At 40.5% G+C, this 27,015-nt stretch overlaps 1 protein-coding gene and 1 non-coding gene across 2 annotated transcripts; both read left to right on the top strand.

Moving 5' to 3' along the window:
* The first annotated feature begins 232 nt into the window (after positions 1 to 232).
* On the top strand, positions 233 to 21,555 carry LOC134757309 (serine/threonine-protein kinase ULK4-like). Its single transcript, XM_063698933.1, has 3 exons — positions 233 to 633; positions 3,448 to 3,572; positions 21,122 to 21,555. Exons 1-3 carry the CDS (start codon positions 472 to 474, stop codon positions 21,225 to 21,227), a joined length of 393 nt encoding a protein of 130 aa, XP_063555003.1. The 5' UTR covers positions 233 to 471; the 3' UTR covers positions 21,228 to 21,555.
* On the top strand, positions 5,344 to 5,476 carry LOC129527302 (U8 small nucleolar RNA). Its single transcript, XR_008672275.1, has one exon. It is a non-coding gene; the product is annotated as a U8 small nucleolar RNA (small nucleolar RNA).
* Positions 21,556 to 27,015: the final 5,460 nt, after the last annotated feature.

The raw sequence follows: 27,015 nt of genomic DNA, 5'->3' as shown, positions 1-27,015 counted from the left end.
CACACACACACACACACACACACACAGAGTTGGTGGTTGTGCCGCCCAGTCGCGAGTGTGAGGAAAGGACCAGATCGGTCGGGCGGAAAGGTGCTGGGTCAAGAGAGGAGGGGGCAGCCGGTAGCGCGGGCACGCCGGGTGCGCGCGGGGCGCGCCGGGTTGAGGGGTGAGGGGTGAGGGGTAAGAGGTGAGGGGCGACAAGGACCGGGGCGGGGTAGGGGCAGCCCTTTCCCAGGCGGTAGCGGGGGCAGTGGTGCTGTTGCCCTTTTAAACTGCCGCTTGACGGGAGCCGCGCCTCCTGTCGGTGGAGTCGGTTATAAAGGGAGCAGCCCCGCAGGCCGCCACATAGCTCTCGCCAAGTCCTCGGTGCCCCTTGCCATTTTTCCAGCCGCGCTCCCACGAGGGTCACGGCGCCGGGGAGAGGTGGAGCCGCGAGAGCTCGGCCGGGGGCCCCGCCTGGTGGTCGCGGCCATGACAGCGGCTCGGGACAGGCTCCTTTTCCGCGCCCCTCCCGCCGGAGGTGAGGGGAAGATGTCCATGTCAGGGTTCAAGGCCAGACTGAAGCTGCTGGCCTCTATCTTCCAGGAGAACCAGGAGCCACAGCCGCGGCTCACGCTCCACCGCAACATTAAGGTGAGTCGCCGGGTGGCGGCCTGGCGGGGCAGGGCGAGGGCGGAAAGGGGGTGCCCAGAGTCCCAGGACAAAGGGGAACCTGCCCCAGAGAGGCCGCGGTTCCCCGCCCCTTTCTCCCGCAACTGGCCCGCCTGGCAAGGCAGAGGCTTGGGTGGGAGAAGGCGGAGGGCGCGTCTCTCCAACTCCTAGCGCGGGGCTGGCTTGGGGGCTGCTGGCCCCTCTCGGCCCCTGTCGCTGCGCCTCGAGGTGGGAGCCCGCGGCTGCGGGAGCCCTCTTGGGACCCATGGTCGCCCTCAGTCAGCCCACCTGCTCTCGGGACCGCGACAGGGCGGGGCAGGGCGGCTCCCGCGTTGTTGGAGCCCAGGCGGGGAAGGGGAAAGGCCTTTAAGATTTTCGGTTTTTTGGCCGGGCGTAGTGGCTCACGCCTGTAATCCCAGCATTTTGGGAGGCCAACCGGGCTGATCACTTGAGGTCAGGAGTTGGAGACCAGCCTGGCCAACATGGTGAAACCCGTCTATACTAAAAAATAGAAAAATTAGCCGGTCGTGTTGGCAGGCGACTTAATCCCAGCTATTTGGGAGGCAGAGGCAGGAGAATCGTTTGAACCCGGGAGGCGGAGGTTGCAGTGAGCTGAGATCGAGCCATTGCACTCAAACCTGGGGGAGAAGAGCGAGACTTCTCTCTCTCTCTCTCTCAAAAAAAAGTTTTCTTTCTTTTTTTCTTTTTGTTGAGGCAGAGTCTCACTCACTCTGTCGCCCAGGCTGGAGTGCAGTGGCGCGATCTCGGCTTACTGCAGCCTACCTCTCTTGACAGTCCACTGGTTAAAGCGATTCTCCTGCGTCAGCCTCCCGAGTAGCTGAGATTACAGGCGCCCGCCACCACGCCTGGCTAACTTTTGTGTTTTTAGTAGAGACGGATTTTTTAGTAGAGACGCGGTTTCACCATGTTAGCCAGCATGGTCTTGATCTCCTGACCTCATGATCCACCCGCCTCAGCCTCCCAAAGTGCTTGGGATTACAGGCGTCAGCCACCGCGCCTGGCCTCTGTTTTGTTTTATACATGTAATATATTCACAAGTATCTTTACGAAGTGATTTTGATACTCTTTTGTCTTCTCCCTAGAATCTCTTTGTTCTATAATAATTTTTTCTTAGTTTATATTGATCTTATTTTCCTTTTTAAAGCCTTTCCTTACATATCTATTCTATGTTGCTTATCGTTTGTAGTTTTTTAATTTTTTAATTTTTTATTTTTTTGAGAGGGAGTCTCGCTCTGTTACCCAGGCTGGAGTGCAGTGGTGCAATCTGGGCTCAGTGCAAGCTCCGCCTCCCAGGTTCATGCCATTCTCCTGCCTCAGCCTCCTGAGTAGCTGGGACTACAGGCGCCAGCCACCACGCCCCAACAATTTTTTGTATTTTTTAGTAGAGACGGGGTTTCACCGTGTGAGCCAGGATGGTCTCGATCTCCTGACCTCATGATCTGGCCACCTTGGCCTCCCAAAGTGCTGGGATTACAGGCTTGAGCCACCGTGCCCGGCCTCGGCCTCGGCCTCTTTGTGTGTTTTCGTATATCTTTCATCTGAGTTGCAAGGGGCACCTTGGGTTTCCAGGAATTTTCTTAGCTAACTCTGTTCCTTTATCTATGACCCTTCCTCACTAGTTTTGGATAATTTATTTTCCTTCTTCCTTACTTCACTGATTTACTTTTCTATTTTATTTAGTTTGCTAGTCATTGTTTCTTTTAAGGTTCTTAAGCATAAATCCTTTTTTTTCTGATGGGAAATACTGGGGCATAGCACTAGGAATACAAATTATGTTTAAATAGAGCACAAAGAACCATCTCAAAGGAATAACTGATGGTGAATGTCTGGTGACTGATTTTATTATGTATCATCTCTAATGAGGCTTAATAAATAATTGAGGTTTAACACTTAGGTAACCGGTCTGTATTTAAGTCTGAAAATTTTTGTATGTTACAGTTTCAACTTCACATTGAATATTCTGTAAAGCAGAAGTAAATTGATCAGCATTCTATGAATGAAAAATAAAGCCATGGGTTGGGTGCAGTGGCTCACACCTATAATCCCAGCACTTTGGGAGGCCGAGGCAGGTGGATCACCTGAGGCCAGGAGTTCGAGACCAGCCTGGCCAACGTGGTGAAACCTTGTCCCAGCTACTGGAGAGGCTGAGGCAGGAGAATGACTTTAACCCAGGAGACGGAGGTTGCGGTGAGCTGAGATCACGCCATTGCACTCTAGCCTGGTGACAGAGCAAGACTCTGTCTCAAAAAAAAAAAAAAAAATTAGCTGGGCATGGTGGTGCACACCCATAATTCCACTACTTGGGAGGCTGAGGCAGGAGAATCACTTGAACCCAGGAGGCAGAGGTTGCAGTGAGCCAGGGTTGCACCACTGCCCTCCAGCCTTTGTGACAGACGGAGACTCCAACCCTAAAAAAAAAAAAAAAAAAAAAAAAACCATGCTGGTAATCGAAAAAGCAGTTTGCCTCATCACAGTTTAGAACGTTGAATTGTAAAGATCTTTTTGGTAGTCCTAGCCAGTTTTAATGGTAACATGAGCAATTCAGTTACTTTCTCAGAGTTTTATATTTTTATCTGTAAAATGGAAATTATGGTACCTACAGTTTAGGATTTTTGTGAAAATCAAGTGAGACTGCAAGTGTCTTGAATAGCAGTTGAAGTACATTGATATAGGTGATATTTTACAGTGGTGTCTTCCTCAGCATCGTATTAGTTCAGTGTTTTAAAGCTCTATATTAGTCACAGAAACAAAGTCAAATTTTTGTTCTCATTTCAGATTACAAGTGGACACCTGAGTCAGCAGGACCTGGAATCCCAGATGAGAGAGCTTATCTACACGACTCAGATCTTGTTGTCACCCCCATTATTGACAATCCAAAGGTGCAGAAAGCACTCTGACAAGTGAGTTGTAGACTTTACTGAGATCTGAAATCTCCATAAGATTTTCATTCAGAATATTATTTACTGTCTAATCTTTCCTGTTTCTCTTGTCTGCTTCTGTTTCATTTGTGCTGCATGTCTGCATTTCCAGCTCCCGCTCTGTCTGCAACCCTTTCCTTTGCCTTCACTTCCACTTCACTGGAGTTCTAAGTTTTCTCCCCTCTGTTTTGAATGAGTCAGCTCTGCTTCTCACTACTGCTTTCTTCCACATGCCACGGAGGGGTTGCCAGCCTCTTGACCTCAGACCTTAGCTCTCAGTCCCATCGTTTCTCCATCTGCACTAATGTGAATCACTCTAAGTATTCTAGTCTCTGATGTGTTTTGAAGGCAGAAGCAGTCAGAGGGCACTGCTCACCAGGCTGGGCTGGGCAGGCAGATCACACGGAAGCCCTGCCCTGTCACAGGTTGTTGAGACTGCAGGGGAGACGGTGGGAAGACACTATGGGAACTTGAGGAGTCATGGTTCACAATGTACTTCTAAACCACTGTGAGTTTTTTTGCTTCTTGTCTTTCGGAATATAATACTTTATTGCTGGGGGATAATGAATATTTACTTTAAAAAACAGATGCATTTCTAAGTCCCTCTGTTTTGTCTTGACTTCCAGCTCCCCAACATACTCACATTCCACTACTTATTCTCTATTTTAACTTTACTGCTTCTTTTACTTTTTTTTAGTTTTACTTTTATTTTTTATTTTTTTGAGACAGACTCTTGCTCTGTCACACAGGCTGGAGTGCAATGACACGATTTTGGCTCACTGCAAGCTCCGCCTCCCAGGTTCATGTCATTCTCCTGCCTCAGCCTCCCAAGTAGCTGGGACTACAGGTGCCCGCCACCACGCCCTGCTAATTTTTTGTATTTTTAGTAGAGACAGGGTTTCACCATGTTAGCCAGGATGGTCTCGATCTCCTGACCTTGTGATCCACCCACCTCGGTCTCTCAAAGTGCTGGGATTACAGGCGTGAGCCACCGCACCTGGCCTTCTTTTTCTTTTTTAAATATCTTTTTCTGTATTAATTCATGACTGTTTTTTTCTTATCTCATTGGGAACATTAGTGTGGTTTAGAACAATGTAAGGGTTTTTTGATTCATGTTTATTTTCTAGATAGACAGCATTTTATATAGATGATTTAGCTATTTTTCATGATGGAGCTAATTCTTTTTGTGAGTTCATATGTCTGGCAGTGTAACTTTATTATGCTAAGTTTGATGTGCATTGGCGCATTTTCAAAATGGGCTTTCTAGAACAATTTGTGATATCTTTCCCAGGGGTGTCCAGTCTTTTGGCTTCCCTGGGCCACACTGGAAGAAGAATTGTCTTGGGTCACACATAAAATACACTAACAATAGCTGATGAACTAAAAAACCAACAAAAAAAAATTGCAAAAAAATTCTTACAATGTTTTAAGAGAGTTTATGAATTTGTGTTGGGCCATATTCAAAGCCGTCTTGGGCCGCATGCAGCCCACGGGCTGCGGGTTGGACAAGCTTGCTTTACACAATATTCTGTGTTTCCTTTTTTCCTCTTATAACCATATTTGATAGTTTATGGGAAGCCTTCATCAGTGGAAATTTTTGTGTTTAACTTTTAATTCTAAACTACTTTTAGAGAAAAGATTAAAAAATAGTTGAGAACTCCTGTATACCTTTTGCCCAGCTGCTCTTAATGTTCACATCTTATAGGTCTATAGTATAGTTAGCAAAACCTGGGAATTAACATTGGTATAGTGTTAGTCAGGCGGGATAATCCTTACCTGTTCCTCCTTTTGGAGGGCAGTAGAATGTGGTAGTTGGAGTTGCATGATACTTGATTCATATCTCTGTGTAATGATGGCATGCAATACCCTGATTGCTCCTTTCGAATTCTTCCTGAAAAGGGAAAAATAAAACATGAGTATAGTGCTGTTAACTACCAAATGCATTTGAATTTTACCGGTTGCCTCTAATGTCCTTTTTTTTTTGTTCCAGGATCCCACATTACAGTTAGTTGTTATGCCTCCTTAGTCTCATATAGTCTGTCCTAGTTTTTCACGGTTTTGTCAGAATTTCTCAGACTTTGCTTGTCTTTCATGACCTTGACAGTTTGTCTTTTATTTTGTTTTGTTTTGTTTTTTGTCACCCAGGCTGGAGTGTAGTGGCACGATCTCAGCTCACTGCAACCTCTGCCGACCGGGTTCAAGCTATTCTCCTGCCTCAGCCTCCTGAGTAGCTAGGATTACAGGCACCTGCCACTGCACCTGGCTAAGTTTTGTAGTTTTAGTAGAGATGGGGTTTTACCATGTTGGCCAGGCTGGTCTTGAACTCCTGACCTCATGATCCACCTGCCTAGGCCTCCCAAAGTGCTGGGATTACAGGCGTGAGCCACGGCACCTGGCCTTTGTATGTTTTTGTAATACATGTTATAAAACGTATGACTCAAGTCCTTGACACTTTGAAGAGTAACTGGTTGGGTGTTTTGAAGAATGTCCCTTAATTTAGGTTTGTCTAAGGGTTTCTCATGACTCGAATGAGATTATGAATTTGGATTATGAGATTAGAATGAGAATGTGCATTTTAGTAAGAATACTACAGTAAATACAGTAATGCTGGTTACTTAATTAGTAAAGGTTTTAAAAATATTACATATAGAAGTTTTTCAGAAGTTAGGTATAGAAATGATGGTTGAATTTTTAATTAAAAGTCTCAAGATGCAGTATCTGGCTGTCCTAAGCTCATGGATCCAACTACATGGTTTCTTCACATTTCTCAAATAAATTATGCACTTTCCAATTCATGCTATTATGGCTTCCTTGAATGGTGTCTTCTCTGATATAACCATAAAGTTCTAGCCATCCTTCAAGACCTCAACCCACCTTCTACCTCTTCCGTAAACCCGGTGTCAACTATATCAAGTAAAGTGCTTGCTGTATTCTCTAAACTACTATTTACAAAAAAAATTCTTTCTGTCCAGGGTTTTGTCTGTAGTTATGTCCTGCCTCTTTTGAATTGTGAAATATTTTGTTGTTTATCAAATGTTTGTCTCATCTTCCCAACCAGAAAGTCAGCTCGCTGAAAATAGGATTGTGTCTTTTATATCTTTGTATCCCCCTTAGCACTTGGCATAGAGCCTTACCTTGGCAGGTAAGCAATAGATATTTGTTGAAAGACTGAATTTCTAATTAGAGGTAAATTACCTAAAAAGTAAGCCAGGATGGGGTGAATTTTTTCTTTGAAGCTTTATTTTATTACAGATATCAATTGAAATAATTTTTAAAAATAAATTATTATCTATATATGTATGTTTTAATCTGAAAAGGCATCGTTCTTATTGTTTTTGGTAACAAATTTTACACATTCTTTTTTTGTCCTCATTGATTTATTATCTGATATAAGGGACATATAAGGAGACAGATATCCATCTTTAAAATTGCCTCAAAAGTTTTTTTTTTTTTTAACCACAGATAATGAAACAACCACCATCGGTTAAATTTGATGCAAAAATATTGCATCTACCAGCATTTTCAGGTAGGATCATAAAGGAGTTATCGAACATGTAGACTGTCTGTATACAGATACGAATATGAAATTTATTCACAAATGAATATTTGTATGTGAATAACTAAATTTATTTTGTCTTGACAATTGGTTATATTCTTGGGTCAGTGTTATGTGAATTGTAAATAATCTGTAATTCATTTGTGCCAGCTGTTGACATTTCTCAGCTGAGTCTGGGCTGCCCTGTCCTCTTGTGTGTGGGGAGGTTCCTGTAGATCTGGGCAAGTTTTCCTGTAGAGTGGGTGGGGGGCCTCCTCCCTTCTGTTCATAGAGCTGGTTGAATTTCCACCATTTATGGCAGGTGTAGGTGCACAGGGTTGGGGACAACAAGGAAGGATTGGGATTCTATTAGCGGGACCAGGACATTTGAGAACGGGACTAGGTGGTTCCTGACTGTGGAGATGGTGTGGGAGTGGAGATACTTAAGGGATAATTATTACATTCCTGTTGAGCTAATGAAAATCTTATTTAGGGTGAAAGTCAGAAATTTTTACATACCTTAAACTTTTTTTTTTACAAATTATATTTTAAGCTGTTAAACTCAATTTGGGGAAAATTATTCATTGTGGCTAGATTAGAATCTATGATTTGAAGTAAATTTAAAATATATTTAGGTTTAAATAAACCAGCTAAGGGTTTATATCAGTCAACTTAATTACTGATAAAAACAACCAAAAAAACCTGTGGAGAAGGACGTTTTTGAAAGACCAAAGTGAAGCAAAATATTAATAGTGCTTTCAGTGCCAAGTAGGTCTATTTATGCAAACCTAGAGAATTATTATCGGGAAATACTATTTCCTTTTTCTTCTTTGAGTTACTTAGGAAATTATATTTACAATTTCTTTGTCTAAAGATTGAGATCAGCAAAAACATGTTAGCAAAAAATTTTAGGGAGTATCACATTTCCTAGATTTTGCCCTTTTTTTATAGGGATATGGAGGTAGGAATTTCAGGTGATTTTAGCTATCATGTTATCCTCATTATTTTTTTACAGTAATTTCATTGGAACTTTTTAATAACTGTGTGGTTTGTGCTTTTCTCAATATCTGAGAGTTGATTTATTTATACGAAGGCTTTTTTGTCTTTTACTTCAGTTGTATTGAACTTTGCATTTTGTTATAATCTAGGTTGTGAGACAATTCTGCTTTAGACATCTGCTTGGTTTGAAAGCATAGTTTTCCATTGAAGTGTTTAAAAAGTTTCCATGGATAGATAAAGAGATGAGGAATATAGAAGGACAAATAGAAGTAGTGTCATCTTTGGAGTATTTTTGGTGTTGACAGAGTAATGTTTTCTTTGTCCTCATCTTAGCTGTCGTAACTCTGTGTTTATTTCTCATGTAATGTTTCCAGCAGTTGTTTTTCTCATCATCATACTTCTGTTATTTTCTTTCCTTGGCAATGGATAAGTTATAATTTCTGAAAGACCAAGATTGGAATGACTTTTTGTAACAAGTGTGCTCGCAGATCAACTCCAGTGAGAAGAGCTCGGGGACCTCCTGAGCCAAGCTTAATCTCCTTTGCTGTTTGTGCGTGGTGGCTGGTCACCAGGAGGTGGCCACCAGGCTCCTCCTTTCCCCGCTGGTAGGCCTCTGTGACATGACTTATGCATTTAAATGTATGTTTTTATAGAGGCTCAAACAAGTGCTAAAATAGCAATTTGATTTAACTGCCATGAAAAAACTGATTTATCACGATTTTAGGTTTATGCAAATTATCCTCTGCTTAATCCTTACGTCTTAAAGTAGATAAGAGTAGACGGTGATTTTGAACTTTTTGTTGTTGTTGTTTGTAATACTCAGGTTTCCATTTTATGTTAACTTGTAAGATTTTTAAAAAATATGTGAAATCAGGCTGGGCGTGATATCATAAGACAGATCTTTTACCTTCTCATCAGTGACTGGAATGAACGCCTGTAATCTCAGTACTTTGGGAGGCCGAGGCAGGTGGATCACCTGAGGTCAGCAGTTTGAAACCAGCCTGGCCAATATTGCGAAACCCCATCTCTACTAAAAATACAAAATTAGCAGGGCGTGGTGGCGCACTCCTGTACTCCTAGCTACTTGGGAGGCTGAGACAGGAGAATCACTTGAACCCAGGAGCCAGAAGTCGCAGTGAGCCGTGATCATGCCATTGCACCCCAGCCTGGGCAAAAAGAGCGAAACTCCATCTCAAAAAAAAAAAAAAAAAAAAAAAACAACAAAAAAAATGTGATATCATAAGACAGACCTTTTCCCTTCTCATCAGTGACTGGAAGGAACTGCCCATGTGGAACGGGTTGTGGGTGTTGGTTCCTTTACTGGGTCATCTGGTAAACTGCAAGGTTTCTGCTGTGACATTGAAGGCAGACATCAACCCTCTAAGACATTTTTTTCCTATCCTCTGGGAATATTACTTTTTGGACTATCTTGGTCCATTGGTAAGCTCATGGGAATTTGTCAGAGTTTTTTTGTTTCTTTTGGCTCATGTTTAGCATCGATTGGCAGAGTGTTTGGAGTCATCCTCAGAAAGGAATTACAGTGGTTCGGAGGTGTTTTCTGTAGTGGGCCCTCATTTGGGAATTGGCTTGAAAAAAATGTAAGTTCACTTGCTTCCAGGATAGTATTAAGATTGCTTTTTTTGGGCCAGGCGCGGTGGCTCACGCCTGTAATCCCAGCACTTTGGGAGGCCGAGGCGGGCGGATCACGAGGTCAGGAGATCGAGACCATCCTGGCTAACACGATGAAACCCCGTCTCTACTAAAAATACAAAAAATTAGCCAGGCGTGGTACTGGGCGCCTGTAGTCCCAGCTACTCGGGAGGTTGAGGCAGGAGAATGGCGTGAACCCGGGAGGTGGAGCTTGCAGTGAGCCGAGATCGCGCCACTGCACTCCAGCCTGGGCGACAAAGCAAGACTCTGTCTCAAAAAAAAAAAAAAAAAAAGATTGCTTTTTTTGATAGTTGGCGTGTGTCTATCAGGTAAGGGCTGTCATTTAGAGAATATAAAGTGGTAGGAGAAACTAAAAGTACTGTTCTTAGTTTTTATTTTAATCTTATTCATATACAAGTGCCTTTGTAATTTAGCAAATATCATTTTTGGTATACAGTATAAATTTCCTTTTTATAAAGATCTGAGCTGTTAACTTTGCTGTCACTTTCTGTGTTTCATGACTTAAATATTTTAATTTTTTCTTTTTTTACATTTACATTTTTTATTCTAGTTCCAATTGCTAATCCAGCATTTGTGGATAGCTGCAAACTGTGATATGTAAGTAACATTTACATTTTAAAAATTATTTCTCATGGTTTTATTAAGTAGTTACAGCATACATATTTATCAAAAGCAGAGTCCTAAGTAATTATCATAAATTTTTCTGATGTAATGATGAATCTACTCATAGGCAATTTTTATGGGCATTCCAATTATAAACTTTAGAATATTTAAAAATAGCCCTTCTCCTAATATAAATATGATTCTGGGATTATCTAAGCTACTCCTGGAAACTTTATTAACTGTTGTTGTTTTTTTATTTTCGTAGAGACAAGGTCTCTCACTATGTTGCCCAGGCTGGTTTCCAACTCCTGGGCTCAAGTGATTCTCCCATCTCTGACTCCCAAAGTGTTAGGATTACAGGCGTGAGCCACTGTGCCAGGCTAACTGTTACTGTTTTGAGTATTGGTTACAAAATACTTCAACCCTGATCCCTGTGTATTAATTTAGTTATACTTCCTCAAAGTTTCCCTTGGGCACCCTTATCTGTCCCTATGTAGCATATAGCTTCCCTATGATGTTATTTATAAGCTAATGAGATTATGATTTATAAACTCCCAATGGAAGGAAGTGTCCTTACTTTTTATGGAAGCAACATACCAGGTGGAAAGCACCGTAGATCAAGTGTTAGAAGGCTCTGGGTTCCTGTTGCCTATAAGACTTGGCCAATTGATTATCTTTTTCTCAATCTCTGTTTCCTGGGGAGTGTGGGTGGGACAAGGAAATGGCATAGGTTTAGGATTCAGACAGACCTGGGTGTGGATCAAAGATCTGCTTTCTGGGCCAATTACTTTAATTGCTGAGCCGCAGTTTCCTCATCTGTAAAATTGGGATGGGATAACTACTTCATAGATTTTTGGTAATTATTCAACTTTGAATGTAGTAAATATGTGAGATACCTGGTATAGTGCCTGTTTCTTTCTTTCTTTTTTTTTTTTTTTTGAGTCGGCATCTCCCTCTGTCACCCAGGCTGGAGTGCAGTGGTGGGATCTCAGCTCACTGCAAGCTCCGCCTCCCGGGTTCATGCCGTTCTCCTGCCTCAGCCTCCTGAGTAGCTGGGACTACAGGCGCCCGCCACTGCGCCCGCCCGGCTAATTTTTTTCACCGTGGTCTCGATCTCCTGACCTCGTGATCTGCCCACCTCAGCCTCCCAAAGTGCTGGGATTACAGGCATGAGCCACCGTGCCTGGCCATATAGTGCCTGATTCTTAGTGGGTATTTCATTGACAGTGGGGTTGAGGTTGTAGAGGTTGTAGTTATTATCATGAAGCTTGCTTATCTCCTGATTGTTAGGACAGGCACATGAAAAAACGGAGGTGAAAGGATTTTGTGAATTGTGGCAGTGGTATAATAATTATTCTTCTATGCTGGTGAAATATGGTTGAAACAATAGGAGTTTAGAAAATGTTTAATAATAAGGGTAATTCTTATTATACGTCTTCTAATGTTACTCTCCCAAAGTAAAATCTGGTTATAGAAAGGAGGATTTTTAGGTAATGGTTGAGCATTTAATACTTTGAGAAGGCTTATGGTGTGCTCATTAAAAATGAATCAATGAAATATGTATTTAAACACTTTTATTTAAAACGTGTTATATACCTGAATGGGGTGCTCCCTGCTGACATTTTCAGACAGACATTCCAAATCATTTCCGATAACAGTCATCCCTCTGTATCTGCCAGGAGAATGGTTCTAGTATCCCCTTGGATACCAAAATTAACACATACTGTTTTTTCCCCCACTTTTAAAAATTGAGGTTTGATTGTAAAACAGTTTTAATTTGAATAAAATGATACTGAGGTAGACAAGTTCTCTGGTAGGAATCTTCTTTTATTCTCTTTCTCCATCCAAAGCCACTTCCAGCGAGGTTTTCTCTGACCTCGGGTTATATTACCTTGATAGCATATGATAAAGGGTCCTTAACTTAGTCTGGGAGATAATTATTATTGAAGTAGATACTTAGTTTTGTTTTGCTTATAAAAAATTAGAATCACATGATATAGTTTTTTATGTTTGTTTTCCCCCATAACATATATATTATGTATTTTAAATGTTATCAACATTTTCAAATAAAATACATAATACTTAAGGTAAACGTTTTATATGTTGTGAATATCTGATCATTTTGTTTACTATTTTTGGATAGTATTATAATGTTGTAAACAACATTTTGATGAACGTTTTTGAGATTAAATCTTCGTGCCCGCTTTTTCTTTTTCCCTTTAGGAAAGATTCATAGAACTAGAACAAATGGGTAGAAGGCAGTAAATATCTTTGTGACTTCTGAAAAATTGCTGAAATACTCTTAAAAAAACATTGTATCAATAGATAATCCCAGTCAATGTGTTTAAAATGCCTTTTGTTAGAACTTCCAACGTTGAGTATTTATCAAATTGTATATCCTTTTATCCTTGCCAATCAACTTTATGAGGTATAATTCATATATAGTAATAGTGTAATACTGTAACTTTAAAATGTGTTACTTGTAAATTACACATAATTTAAAATGTTCCATTTTAGCTATTTTTATGTGTACAGTGACATTTAGTTCATTCCCATTGTTGTGTAACCATCACCACTATTCATTTCCAGAACTTTTTCGTCATCTTAAACAGAAGCTCTTTACCCATTAAACATAACTTCCCGTTTCCTTTCGCTTCCCCAGTCCTGGTAACCTATACTCTACTTATTCTATCTTGGTGAATTTGCTTATGGTGAGTACCTCATATTGCTACTGAAACATCGAGGGGTTTGGTCTAGGTCCTGTTGCTCACAGCTCAGAAAGCCAATCACGGAGACGATGAGTGTTGCTAGGGAAGAAGGCTTCAATTGGGTACTGCAGCTAAGGAGATGGGAGATCAATCTCAAATTTGTCTCCTCGACTGACTAAAACCAGGGGTTTATTTAGCAGGGAAGAAATGTAACCACGTATGGGAAAACAGGAGTTAGGGAAGGGTGAGGGAGAGGAGTTGGTTGACAGGAAGCAGGTAGTTGGTTAGGCAATTGTGATGGGTGAGGTGGTCTGGTGTCTTATGGTCCAGATGTGGTGATCTGGTAAGTTTCAGTTCCTTGATAACTATCTGGGAGGCCTGATGGTTTGTTTCCCAAAAAAGGAACTCAGATAAGACAAATGTAACTTTCTCAAGTTTTAAGACTGGGAGGGTCAATTTCTATCTTTATTTTAAAAGACTGTAAACATCAGTTCTATAGGACAATTGGGCTGGTTTCATTTGCAAGGTTTATCCATGTTGTAACTAACATGTGTCAGCATTTCATTCCTTTTTAAGGCTGAATAATATCCCTTTGTATGTAATATACCACAGTTTATCTTTTCATCTGTTGTTGGGCACTGGCGTGTTTATATCTTTTGGCTATTGTGAACAATGCTGCTATGAACATTAGTGTTTTCACACCTGATGGGTGTGAAGTTAGTATCTCATGTGTTTTATTTGTATTTTGTGACTAGTGATGTTGAACATCTTTTTGTGTGATTGTAGGCTATTTGTATATCTTCCTTGGAGAAAGGTCTAGTCAAGTCATTTGCCAATTTTTTTTTTTTTTTGAGATTGAGTCTCGCTCTGTTGCCCACGCTGGAGTGCAGTGGCGTGATCTCGACTCACTGCAACCTCTGCCTCCCAGGTTCAAGCGATCTTTCCATCTCAGCCTCCCAAGTAGCTGGGATTACAGGCACCTGCCATCATGCCCAGCAATTTTTGTATTTTTGTAGAGACGAGGTTTCACCGTGTTGGCCAGATGGTCTTGAACTCCTGACCTCAGGTGATCCACCCGCTTTGGCCCCCCAAAGTGCTGGGATTATAGGTGTGAGCCACCGCACCCAGCTGGTAGATTTTTTGTTTTGTTTTGTTTTCAAGAAGGCCTCTCAGTGGCTTACCTCTGTGCCATGCTTTGGAGTTTGAGCTGTCTTCTCTGTACTAACTGTAGCTCTGTAGGACTTGGGGGTCAACCTTACATTCTTTTTTCCTCCCTATTTTGTATGTCTTTTTTGAGTTAGCTTTTCTTTTTATTCCAGGCCTGTAAATTTTACTAGATTGTCTCTAGGAATTTCATTTTACTAATTTGCTTCAGCCTGCCTGCCTGCCATCTCTTTTTACTAATTTGCTTCTGCCTGCCTGCTTCCTTCCTTCCTTCTTTCCTTCCTTCCTTCCTTAATTCCTTCCTTCCTTCCTTCTTCCCTTCCTCTCTCTCTCCCTCCCTCCCGTCCCTTCCTTCCCTCCTCCCGTCCCTCCCTTCCCGTCTTTTCTTTCCTTTTATTTTGAGATAGAGTCTTGCTCTGTTGCCCAGGCTGGAGTGCAGTGGCGCAATCTTGGCTCACTGCAACCTCCGCCTCCCGGGTTCAAGCAGTTCTCCTGCCTTAGCCTCATAAGTAGCTGGGATTACAGGTGTACGCCACCATGCCCAGCTAATTTTTGTATTTTTAGTTTAGAGATGGGTTTTCACCATGTTGGCCAGGCTGGTCTCGAACTCCTGACCTCATGTGATCCTCCTGCCTTGGCCTCCCAAAGTGCTGGGATTACAGGTGTGAGCCACAATGCCCAGCCTCCTCACCCCTCCTTTAGCTATTATATTACTTCCTAGATTTCTTCCTCTCTATTTCACCCTTTTTCTGTTCCTGAAACCCCTACAGGATGGGTGTGGGAGTTTGTGTCTCTTGACTCTTCTTTCAAATTTTCTTTTGCTTTCTCACTTTCTCTTATTTATTGAGATATAATTCACATACCATAAAATTCACCATTTTAATGTGTACAGTTCAGTAGGTGTCAGTATATTGAAAACTGTTCAACCATCGCCACTATCTAATTTCAGAAGTTTTCTCACCCAGTGAAACCCAGTACCCATTCTTCTCCAACCCCTAGCAACAACTAATCTACTTCTTGTCAGCTGATTTGCTATTCTTGATATTTCATATAAATGGAATCATACAGTATGTGGCCTTTTGTGTCTAGCTTCTGTCATTTAGCATAATGTTTTCAAGGTTCCTCCGTATTGTGGAATGTGTGAGTACTTCATTCTTTTTCCAGCTGAATAATCTTTGTATGGCTATTCCACATTTTGCTTATGTGGTCTTGATGGACATTTGGGGTTGTTTCCACATTTGGCTGTTATGAATAATGGTGCCCTGAACATGTGTCCACAAGGTTTTGTGTGAACATATACGTTTTTATTTCTCCTACAGTAGTGAGATTGCTGGATAAAATGGTAACTGTGTTGAACCTTTTGAAAAACTGCCAAAGTCTCTTTGTTAAACTTTTATTTTAGGTTCAGGGGTACATATGCAGGTTTGTTATATAGGTAAACTCATGTTATGGGGGTTTGTTGTACGGATTATTTGGTCACCCAGGCACTAAGCTTGGTAAGGACCAATCGTTTTTTTCTGATCCTCTCCCTTCTCCCACCCTCCACCCTAAATAGGCCCCAGTGTCGACTGTTCCCTCTTTGTGTCCATGCAAACTTTCTTCTTTTATTGCTCTTCCTTGACTTTATCTTTGAGCTCTCAAACTTGGTATTTATCCCCACTCATTTTATTATTTAGGATTTCCAGTTAATTTTTTAATTTCAACAATCATATTTGAAAGTTTTTGTTCATTTTCTTTTTCTCTGATTGGTCCTTTTTCCTAGCTGCCTATATTTGGTGTATAATATACTTTTGAATTTGAGGATAAATATTAGGATTATAAAAATCCTCGTCTTGGAGCAGAATTTAGAATTAAATATTGTTATTAATATTTAAGGCTGAACATTAGGATTATATAATATAAGCCTGGAACCTGGACTTTGAAAAAAAGGGAACAAAATTAGGATTATGAACATTGTATTCTTATCTCTTGAACTTGCAGGTCACTTCTTTTTCATCATGGTTCTGCTTTTTAATGCTGTTTATTTCTCAAATGCCTGGTGATCTCTGGTTCTTCATTTATATTATGAATAAATGATTAAATTGATTGGTATAGAAGTTGGCAACATGGGTTTCCTTTATTCTTGCCTAAGTCTCTTTCTCCAATAGCTTCTCCTTTAAAGAAAGGGCTGGTATGTGGGTAGGTGAGGACTGCTGACTGGTTGACTTTAATTTGGGATTCCAGCTGGCTGAAGATCAGTAGGCAGGCTGGAGGCCTCTGCAATTGCCAGGGTGGGTTTTTCTTTGCAGTGGAGCTGGCTTTCCTCATTTATTCCCTTCCCCGCTTCGGTATCTGGAGGACCACAGTCGCTGCTTCCCACATCCATCCATCCAGTGAGCAAGGTGGATTGCTCACTGTAGGAATGATTTTCCACGTTTACCCAGGAGGCCAGGGCTGCAGGGTTTATTCTGTGTACCAGGGAAGGGAGATGGGAAAGAGACACGACCTGATTGGCTCTGCTGTTCCTTGTACAAGGACACAATTTTTCCTTGTGCAGTTGTTTAATCTGATTATTGTCCTGTGGCTCATTCTTTCTTTTTGTCTTAGTTTATTCCAAGTCCCTGAGGCTTCCTTGGGAACGTCTGTCTACCTGTGGTTCTTAGGGGATTCCTTTATTGATTCTCTGTCAGTCTTAATTCTATTTGTGCATGTCATCTGAGATTTTCTCAAACTTTCTAGTCCACTTTTAGCCCTCCTTTTTGTTTCCAATTATCATTTAATAAAAAGAGCTTGTATTTTAGAGACTCTAGAGGGTTCATAAAAGTGAGTGTCGAGTGTTTAGTGTGCAATCATTAAAGACAGAGAATATCTCATAAGTTTGCATCTGTGTTACTTACACGATTGTGATTTACGGATGCTTTCTTTCTTTCCTTTTCCCTTTTATTTTTCCTTTTGTTTCTTTTATGTAGTTTTTATTATTATTATTTTTAGAGACTCACTCTAAAAAAAATAGGGTCTCACTGTGTTCCCCAGACTGGAATGGGACTACAGGTACATGCCACCATGCCTGGCTAAATTAAATTTTTTTTTTTTTTTTTAGAGACAGGGTCTCACTTTGTTGGCCAGGCTGGTCTTGAACTCCTGGCCTTAGTGATCCTTCCATCTTGTCCTCCTAAAGTGCTGGGGATTACAGGTGTGAACCACTGTACCCGGCCAAAGTTTTCATTTTTTAATATGATGTATAAGGTTTAGAAGTGCTTTATTTTATTTGTTTATTTATTTTTGAGACGGAGTCTTGCTCTGTTGCCCAGGCTGGAGTGCAGTGGCACGATCTCAGCTCACTGCAACCTCCTCCTCCTGGGTTCAAGCGATTCTCCTGCCTCAGCCTCCCAAGTAGCTGGGATTACAGGTGCCCACCACCACGCCTGACTAATTTTTGTATTTTTTAGTAGAGATGGCATTTCACCATGTTGGCCAGGCTGGTTTTGAACTTCTGACCTCAAGTAATCAGCCTGCCCTGGCCTCCCAAAGTGCTAGGATTACAGGCGTGAGCCACCATGCCCAGGAGAAGTGCTTTTAACTCCACACGTGTTTAGGTTTTTTGATTTGTATTTGTTATTTTTACTTTTTTCCTTTTACTACATCAAAATGAGTCCTTTATAATTTCTGCCCTAGGGAATTCTAATAATTTATCTTTGTGGTCCAATATAAAATCATTTTTAATGTATGCCATGAATGTAGTCAACTATTGATAATAATGTAGTACTAGTAGCTTGCTCAGTCAGCACAAATTGTTAGGACACAGTGGTAATTTCTGCATGTGGATTATCTCCTGATTCTTAGAACAACATGAGGTACATATTATTATTGGTCCTACTTGCTGTGCCTACCAGGCCCATGAAAGATGAGTAATTATCCCAGGGTACTGTCTCCCTCACCTCCAATGGTGGGCCAGAGCTAGGTCCAAGACTTTGAATTCTAGAGTGTTAGACACCATCCTATGCAGCCTCCCACTGAGTAAGGGTGGTCACTGTTTGTAGGGTGTAGAGTTTGATAGATACGTCTGTTACTTTGACTTCATTAGTTTTATTTAGGATGCTTGAATGTGTGAATGTATTGATTAATATATTCATTATTGCCTTCTCTCTGTGCTTGGAAGAGAAGAAAATTGAAGTTTACCACTGCCATGGGTTTACTTTGCGTGCTTTGTTATTTGGTGTATAAAGATTCACACCTTAGATCTTTTGTAGGTCATATGGTGTTTAGTTTAAAGGGAATCTTTTTCTGAAGAGTTTAGCCTTGAATTCTGCTGAGATTTACATTGGCAATCCTGTTTGCGTTTTGTTTGCCTTGTACAGCCATACTTTTATGCACTCCTTTCCTAGTAATGTGTTTATTTTGCTTTTGATGTTGGTATATTTGTACAACAAACGTTTTTAGATGCCCGAGTGCGCTCCAAGCACTGTCTAGGTGTCACAGTGGCGATCGGGATACAGCCCTGCCTTCATGGATCTTCTGGGCTGGTCGGGGAGACAGACAATAAAACAGTCAATGAATGAATAAGTAACTGCAAAATTTTAGTTCTGCTCTAATGTGGTAGCCATTCACTTCATGGGGGTTATTTAAATTAATTAAATTAATAGTAGCTTACTCATTCAGCATGTATTGTCAGACACAATGGTACTTTCTGCACATGGATTATCTCCTTTGATTCTTTTAACAACATGAGGTATGTATTGTTATTGGTCCTACTTATGAGGTAACCAGGACTAGGCACATGAAAGATGAGTAATTACCCCAGGGTACTGTCTCCCTCACCCTCAACTGTGGGGGTAATTTTTAAAATAAAAATTAAGGCCAAATACAGTGGCTCACGCCTATAATCCCAGCACTTTGGGAGGCTGAGGTGGGCAGATCAGTTGAGCTCAGGAGTTCAAGACCAGCCTGGACAACATGACGAAACCCCGTTTTTACTAAAAATACAAAAATTAGCCAGGTGTGGTGACACACACCTATAGTCCCGGCTATTTGGGAGGATTACTTGAGCCCAGGAGGCATTGCAGTGAGCGGAGACTGCGCCACTGCTCTCTAGCTTGGATGACCCTGTCTCCCAAAAAAAAAAAAATTAATTTAAGTAAATATTTTGTTCCTCACTTGCGTGTGTCATATATTATGTGCTTGATAGTCATGTGTCTAGTGGATACTGGATTGAACAGTGCAGATGTGGGACATTTGTCAGTGCACGAAGGTTTGGTAGACAGTGGTGCCTTAGATGCCATCATGGAGATGGGTTGGTTCTGAGGTACAGTGTCAAGTCACTGGGGGCACCTGGAGTGGTGACCTGAGAAAACCTGAATTTTGAGAAGGAACCTGTACTGTGAGGGTGTTGTCTATGGGGCATGTGGTACTTGTATTTAGGATTTTGGTAAAAAGTGACTATTCATAAGCTATTTAAAGTTTCTATTTTAAAAGTATAGGGTTTTTAGGTAGTGTGTTTTCTTTTGTTCTAATAGGAATTGTTTTGGTCATATTAGGGAAAATAATTGGCTTGTTGATACATTTTTATTTCCATTGATTAAATCTGGTAGCCATTATTTACTTTTATGGATTGAAAAATGGTTCAGCATTTCAAAAGTATTTTGAGCTTGTCTTTGAAAAGAGATAGACAGGCAGGTGCAGTGGCTCAGACCTGTAATCGCAGCAGTTTGGGAGGCTGAGATGGGAGGATTGTTTGTCAGGAGCTCAAGACCAGCCTGGGCATCATAGCGAGACCCCATCTCTACAAAAAGTAAAAAAAATTAGCTGAGCGTGGTCGTGCACGCCTGTAGTCCCAGCTACTTGGGGGGTTGAGGTGGGAGGATGGCTTTTCCAATTATCCTACAGATATTTGGCAAAATGATTACTTTTAAACTATAATCTTTTTATTCAGAGGTAGCATGCTAGTTCTACAATTGCCTAGGTCTTCTTTAATTTGTATATGTTAAGAAATTTTAATGGGCAATTTAATAAGTGTTGAAATTTCTAAGAATTATTTATGTATGTTAGAGTTGTGATAACGCAGACATTTTCCCTGAAGTACTTCTCTGAGTCTGATTTGTTTTCCTCCATGGGTGCCACATAGGTTTATTTTAAGAAGGTAAAAAATAAAAGCTGACTAAGGTACATATTGATTATTCCAGACAACATGCAGACATCACTCAATGAGTGCAGTTCTCATCAACTCACCATTTGTTTCAATTAGAAAAAAATCTCATCAAAACTAATTTTTCTGCATGAAATACCTTTTCAAATCACACTGAATGTGATTTATTAATTGTGATTTATCAAATTCAGTTTTCTGCTGGATACTAAAGGAACACCTCATTAAGACTAGTGTTTATGGAAATAGTATAATATTTTTAAAACTTTTGATTGTAAAAATTTCTTTTAAAATGAATACATGCAGATATGTTATTGTTCAGATATTTAGCACTTACGTAGAAACTCACTGATCTACTAACAAGTAGAAAAGAGACCTTTAGCCAAATGCCTCTGTACTCAGCAATAAAATGATTAATTACTGTGTTGCTCTTTTCTCTGGTTAAGGCTTTTAAAAAATTTTATTTTTCCTTTTACTATTACACCATAACTTGTTTAAATTTTGTTGCTGTTGCAGAATTGCAGCAGACATTACAGTTCATGTCTCCCTGTGTATACGAGGAAGAGATTCTCTGGGCTGTGTACATGGGGGAGTGTGGGCCTGACCTGTCACATTCAATTTTTCTTTCACAGTCTTATATCTAATGCTCATCATTGCATAATGTAACTAGCTGGGGTTAGTTTCCTCGGTCCCTGACTCTTCTCTTCAGAGCCTGTTTTCTCTCCATTTACAGATGGGCCAACGTTGCTCGGGTGATTGGTTTACTGGCTTCGCACAAAACTGATCTCCAGGAAAATACACCTGTTGTTGAGGTAATGTCTTTTATGACTGAAATGTGATGAATGACAAGAAATACAGTTGTTGATTCTGTAATTTAGAACATACGGCTTTCCTTGACCTTCACTTGACTTTTCTTTGTGGGATTGTGGAAATTGTTCGAAAACTTATCACCTCAACAGACCTTTCGGCTTAAACATAGCGGCTCATTTACAATGTAGTCCATCATTAAAATGGCACAGCAGAGTTAACAAGGCTCGTGAATCCTACTCATCATTATTTCATTTGTTTTTGAATAAGACTTGTTCATTTCCCGTTTTCTTGTAGTCTGTCCAACATTTTGTTACAGCTAATGTATTTCCTAATTAAATCATAGCTTATAATTCAAAATTCAAATTCTTCTGGCTTTTAGTGTTTTCGTATGAAAGATTACTTTCTACCTATTCTGTTAATGTATATTACACTTTATTGGTAATAGAGTTTTATACCTTGAACTGGGAGGGGCTCAAGAGTCAGTGTAGCTGAAAAGAACCAAGACTTTTTAGGGGAAATAGCAAGAGGTCCTGAAGGAGGTAAAAAGGGGGTAAGGAGAGGGTATTTTGTAGAGCTGAAGCCGGTTGTGTGGTATTTGGGGCTTTAAGAGGAACTGGAAAACTTTCTATGTCTGTGTTGTCCACTATAGTAGCCAATTGGTATTTGGAGCCTTAAGAGGAATTGGAAACTTTTCTCTCTGTGCCATTCACTGCAGTAGCCAATTGCTGGGATAGTATCCCAGCTGTCCTTACAGTGTCTGGGTGGAGACTAGTTTAATTTCACTGTATTTCCCTTGCTTACAATTCCATCTCTATTTCCTGCAAACTGTTGGATCTCTGAGCTACTAGTAAAATGCCATTAAGTCTAATTTTTTCCTTTTTTGGGGGGCCTAAAATAAATGAATTGTTACCTATGTGATTACTGATGGTACCCAACTTGGTTCTCAGAGATGTGTCGAGTAGATTTTTATCTAAAAGATTGAGCATATAGGGCAGTATTACCAGGAAGATGAGAAGGCTTAGGATCTTAAAAATGGGGGTTCCTTCTGATGGCTCAGAGCAAAAGGTCTCCAGTGAGATGGAGTAGCTGTAGGAGATGGGAGAGAACATAAAGTCCAAGACAAAGTCCCAAGATTTTAGAGGATATTCCTGCATCGTCAGAGCAGGCGTTTGTTGCTCAGGAGCTGTGAAGAAAGAGCCTCTGAATATGTAAAATATGACTGTTGAATTAAATGATTCAGTAGTTGCAGTAGTGAGTAGGATGGATACTTTAGGAAGCTGAATTAGTGAATTTGAAGATCAGTTGGATGAATTCTCTTAGGATTCAGAAAGAAAGAGGATAAAAATTATGAACTAAAAAGGCATGAATGATAGTTTCAGATTTGTTGCGTTATCCAGTATAGTAGCCACCAGCCACTGTAGCTATTGAGCACTTCAAGATTGGCTAGTCTGAATTGAGATGATCAACTTATAGAAAAGAACACTATGGGCACCCTGTAATTTCCAAACCCCGTTGTTCTACTTGATCTTTTTCACAGCATATATCACCACCTGGCATTTTATGTGTTTATTTCTCTTTCCACAGTACACTACAAGCTCCATTGGAACAGGGATTGTGAACTGTCTTGTTCAACACTCCACTCCGGTGCCTAGACAGTGTCTTGTGTATATCTAGATACTGACAAATATTTTGAAATAAGTGAATGAAAGTGTATCAGTATGCTCGGGACTCCCTGTAGCAGTGCCTGGAAGATGGTATGTTTTGCTGCTGCAGGAATTCTCAAGGGACTGGGCAGAGGGCATGTGAAGTAATCTGGGACCTGCTGGTCACCCTGGGTGATGTGCTGCCCTCGTTCTACTGGTACTTGCTGTTGCGGCTGCTGCACTCCCACTTGGAGAGTTTGGCCCAGCAGTTCCTGGACCATATTTGTTACTTGCGCTCACTCAGGTTGAGTTCTGTGGCCAGTTTGTATTCTCAAAGTATTTCTCCTACTCCAGTTGTTGTACTTTGTCAACGTTGTATTTTATTATTCCTGGTCCTGCCTCAACTGAGAGGAAAGGGTGGGTGTTAATTCCCGAGGTTCTTGTATCTTTGATTCCGGTACTGTTCTCTTCATGGGTGTTTGCTGATGCTTTATTAATTTGAAATGCAAGACCTTAGGGAAAATCATACTTATTTCATTTTAAAAAATGGTGTGTACTGAACTATCTGGTGAACTGTTTTGAATTACACACACTGTATTGTGAACTACATTTGGTTGGATAGTAGGGAGCTTATATAATAACTTGAAATTGAGCCAGGTGCTCCTTTGTGATGCCATCTTAATTTTGTTATTTCTCCACACCTTTTAGTTCTTTAGTTCATTACTTTTAATGGCAAAATCTGTGAATTTCTTTTGCCTCAACCTAATTCCTGCTGTGAGCAATTGGCTGTGATAATTTAAGGAGCCACTAGAGGTCATTCAAGCACTAGAAAAAAAGTTGTGCAAGTTTTAAGAATTTGTTTCAACTTCCAGAAGCAGGATCTGTAGAGGCTGAGCAGGTACATGGTACCATGTTTCATCTTTTTCCTGGTTTTTTAGAAGTTTCTGCTACAGGATGTGTGGCTCCATTCCACTGGTGATTTTTACCATTTGAGAGGAATCAGATGAATGAAAACCATTATAGCCTCTCCAGAAAAATGCAGTCAGCACCTAGCACATGATTTCAGGGGATCTGAAAACCCTGCGGAGTCCACTGGTGAATCTTTGGTTCACAACTCCTGAGACCAGGTTTCTGTAAAACTCACAATTGGGTGCTTGTAGATAATTTTTCAGTAATTAGTAACAAAATTTCAAGTGTAAGATAAATCCTGAATTCTCTATTAGATTTACTGTCAGTGAACAAGAAAAATTGTGGTTGAAGTTCCTGTAAGCATTTTATTTTTTATTTTACTTATTTATTCATTTATTTTTTGAGACAGAGTCTCGCTCTGTTGCCCAGGCTGTATTGCAGTGGTGTGATCTCGGCTCACTGCAACCTCTGCTTCCCGGGTTCAAGAGATTCTCAGCCTCAGCTTCATGAGTAGCTGGGACTGCAGGTTCATGCCACCATGTCCCACTAATTTTTGTGTTTTTACTAGAGATAGATTTTCACCATGTTGGCCAGGCTGGTCTTGAACACCTGGCCTCAAATGATCCACTTGCCTCGGCCTCCCAAAGTGCTGGGATTACAGGTGTGAGCCACTGCACCTGGCCCCTATAAGCATTTTAAAGGCATAGAACCTCATTTTGTTACTCACCTTTGTACCCCACAGTGCTGAGCCAGCAAAGTAATGTGTATTTCAGGCACTCAGTCAAAGCTGAAGGGTTTAATGAATGATTAAAAGAATGTTAGAAGATTATGATGGTGTAATTTGTTACAAAGAGAAAGAAAAAATGAAGCAAAAATCTATTTTACTGTCCTTGTAATATAATTTAAGTCTCTTTTTAAGTCTCTTTTATCTTATTCTCTCATTAACAGCTATAGAAAATAAGTGGTCATGATCTCCTTTATGCATTTAGAAGCCTTTATTGGCATCTGTATCTTTTTCACAGAAAAATATAACTATCTGAAGCTTATTTTCCTAGATAACACATTTACCACTGTGTAATCATTGTGGTTTCTATATGTAATAATTTAAATAAATATTTCTGTTATTAAGCCAATATATTTAGTTTGAAGCATGCAGTGGATATATTTTAGGAAATTAATACAGACTCATCAAATGCAATAACTGAAAGGAATTTTGTTTTTTGTTTTTTTTTTTTTTTTTTTGGTGACCAAGCCTCACTCTGTCAGCCAGGCTGGAGTGCAGTGGCACGATCTTGGCTCACTGCAACCTCCGTCACGCAGGTTCAAGAAATTCTCCTGCCTCAGCCTCCCGAGTAGCCGGGATTATAGGCATGCACTGCCATACCCAGCTAATTGTTTTTGTATTTTTAGTAGAGACAGGGTTTCACCATGTTGGCCAGGCTGATCTGGAACTCTTGACCTCAAATAATCCACCCATCTCAGCCTCCCAAAGTGCTGGGATTACAGGTGTGAGCCACCATGCCCAGCCAAAAGGAATATTAACAGACATTTTAGGTTAACCCTTTCATTAAATTTCTTTATTATCGGTTGGGCATGGTGACTCACGGGTGTAATCCCAGTACTTTGGGAGGCTGAGGTGGGAGGACGACTTGAACCTAGGAGTTTGAGACCAGCCTGGGCAACATAAAGAGACCTTGTCTCTAGAAAAAATAGAAACAGTCTGGCGTGGTGGTGCGGATCTGTGGTTCCAGCTACTCAGGAGGCTGAGACATGACCCTGGGAGGTTGAGGCTGCAGTGGGCTGTTATCATGCTACTGCACTCCAGCTGGGTAACAGAGCAAGAGCGTCTGAAAATCTTTTTTATTATAATGGAAAATGTCAACATACATAGAAGTAGAGAGACTACAATAATGAGGTAGCATCATTTGCTTCCAGCAGTCATCAACATTGGCTAATCTTGTTTGATCTATGTCTCCTGCTTTCATTCTCCCTCTCCCTTTTTCTCCCCCTCCCTCTCTCACTGGAGTATTTTAAATAAAATGATATCATTCTATTAGCAAATGTATTTTTCTAACAGAAAAAGATTAGAAAAATATATAACCACAATTTCATTATCACTCCCAATACATTCAACAGTAGTCCTTGAATATCATCTAACACCCAGTTAGTGTTCATATTTTCCTGATGGTTTCATACATGTCATTTTGTAATTTTTCTTTGAGCCAGGATTGTGTTTAGATAATGTGACCCTCACTTGTCTTAATTCCTGGTCTCTTTTTTTAATGTCATTTATTTGTTACAAATTGTCCCTTGTCTTGGCCCAAATGGGAACATCAGAAGCTTTATTGCACCCTTTTGGTGTTATTTAACAGAGTCCTTTATCACCTGCCTTTCCCTTCTTGCACCTGGCTGCTTATATGTGGACCCTTGGTTCAGTGCTTTTTTGGGGGCATGGCTTAGGGAAATAGGAATTTTTCATAGTTGGTGCTGTGTTTTTCCTATTGCTTCATAGAAAGTGAGACAACTAAGCATTATATGCCTCTATTAGAGGGGTTAAAGTTGATCACTGGAGTCAGATGTTGTTGGCCTTATTATAAATATTCCCATCACTCTTTTTTTTCTTCATACCCTCATCTGTGAGCCAGGAACTCATCACTCTTTTATTTAATAGTTTTAACATCAATCGATTATTGTCTACATGTAATAATCCTGTAGAGATGCAAAATGATAATTTTCTTGTTCTGTAATTTCCTTTCTATTTGTAGTTGGAAGTTTTCTTACAGAAGAGCTTTCCCTGATCAACTGTTTGGTTATCCTAAAATAGAATTTGTTTCTCAGGGCAGGATAAATGCTTGATTGTTTCTCTTCATAGGTCAGTTTTCAGAATAAAGAGTTGATACCATAGAAACCTCCATAAATGTCCAGTGAGTTGGTACCTTAGAAATCTCCATAAATGTCTAGTGAAATTGATTTTATATTCTTAAGAACTTATATATGTATATATGTATATATGTATATGTATATCATCTAGTCCTTTGCAGTCGTTAGTCTTTTTGATGCTTAAATTGTTTCATCTCCATCCAGTGGGAGCCATTCAAGTTTGCTCCTTTCTCCCGTTGACATGAGCCTACTCCTGTCTCTGATAGCTTGCTGGCTTCTCGGCAGTGAGCTTTCACAGGCTTGTTTTGGGAATAGTCAGCCCCTAGTTTTGAAACCACTTCTATAAGGAATCTCATTTACTTTTTGTTAGAAGATGTAGTTAGAG

Source organism: Gorilla gorilla, chromosome 16, assembly GCF_029281585.2.
Source record: "Gorilla gorilla gorilla isolate KB3781 chromosome 16, NHGRI_mGorGor1-v2.1_pri, whole genome shotgun sequence".
NCBI lineage: Eukaryota > Metazoa > Chordata > Mammalia > Primates > Hominidae > Gorilla > Gorilla gorilla.
The sequence above is the reverse complement of the archived record's forward strand: the minus strand, read 5'-3'. Positions and strand labels throughout refer to the sequence as shown.

Excerpts from the sequence above, each read along its gene's own strand:
- LOC134757309 (XM_063698933.1), top strand. The coding sequence starts at position 472 with ATGACAGCGGCTCGGGACAGGCTCCTTTTCCGCGCCCCTCCCGCCGGA. Across the intron at positions 634-3,447 it reads CGCTCCACCGCAACATTAAG|ATTACAAGTGGACACCTGAG; the intron begins GTGAGTCGCCGG and ends TTCTCATTTCAG. Across the intron at positions 3,573-21,121 it reads TGCAGAAAGCACTCTGACAA|ATGGGCCAACGTTGCTCGGG; the intron begins GTGAGTTGTAGA and ends CTCCATTTACAG.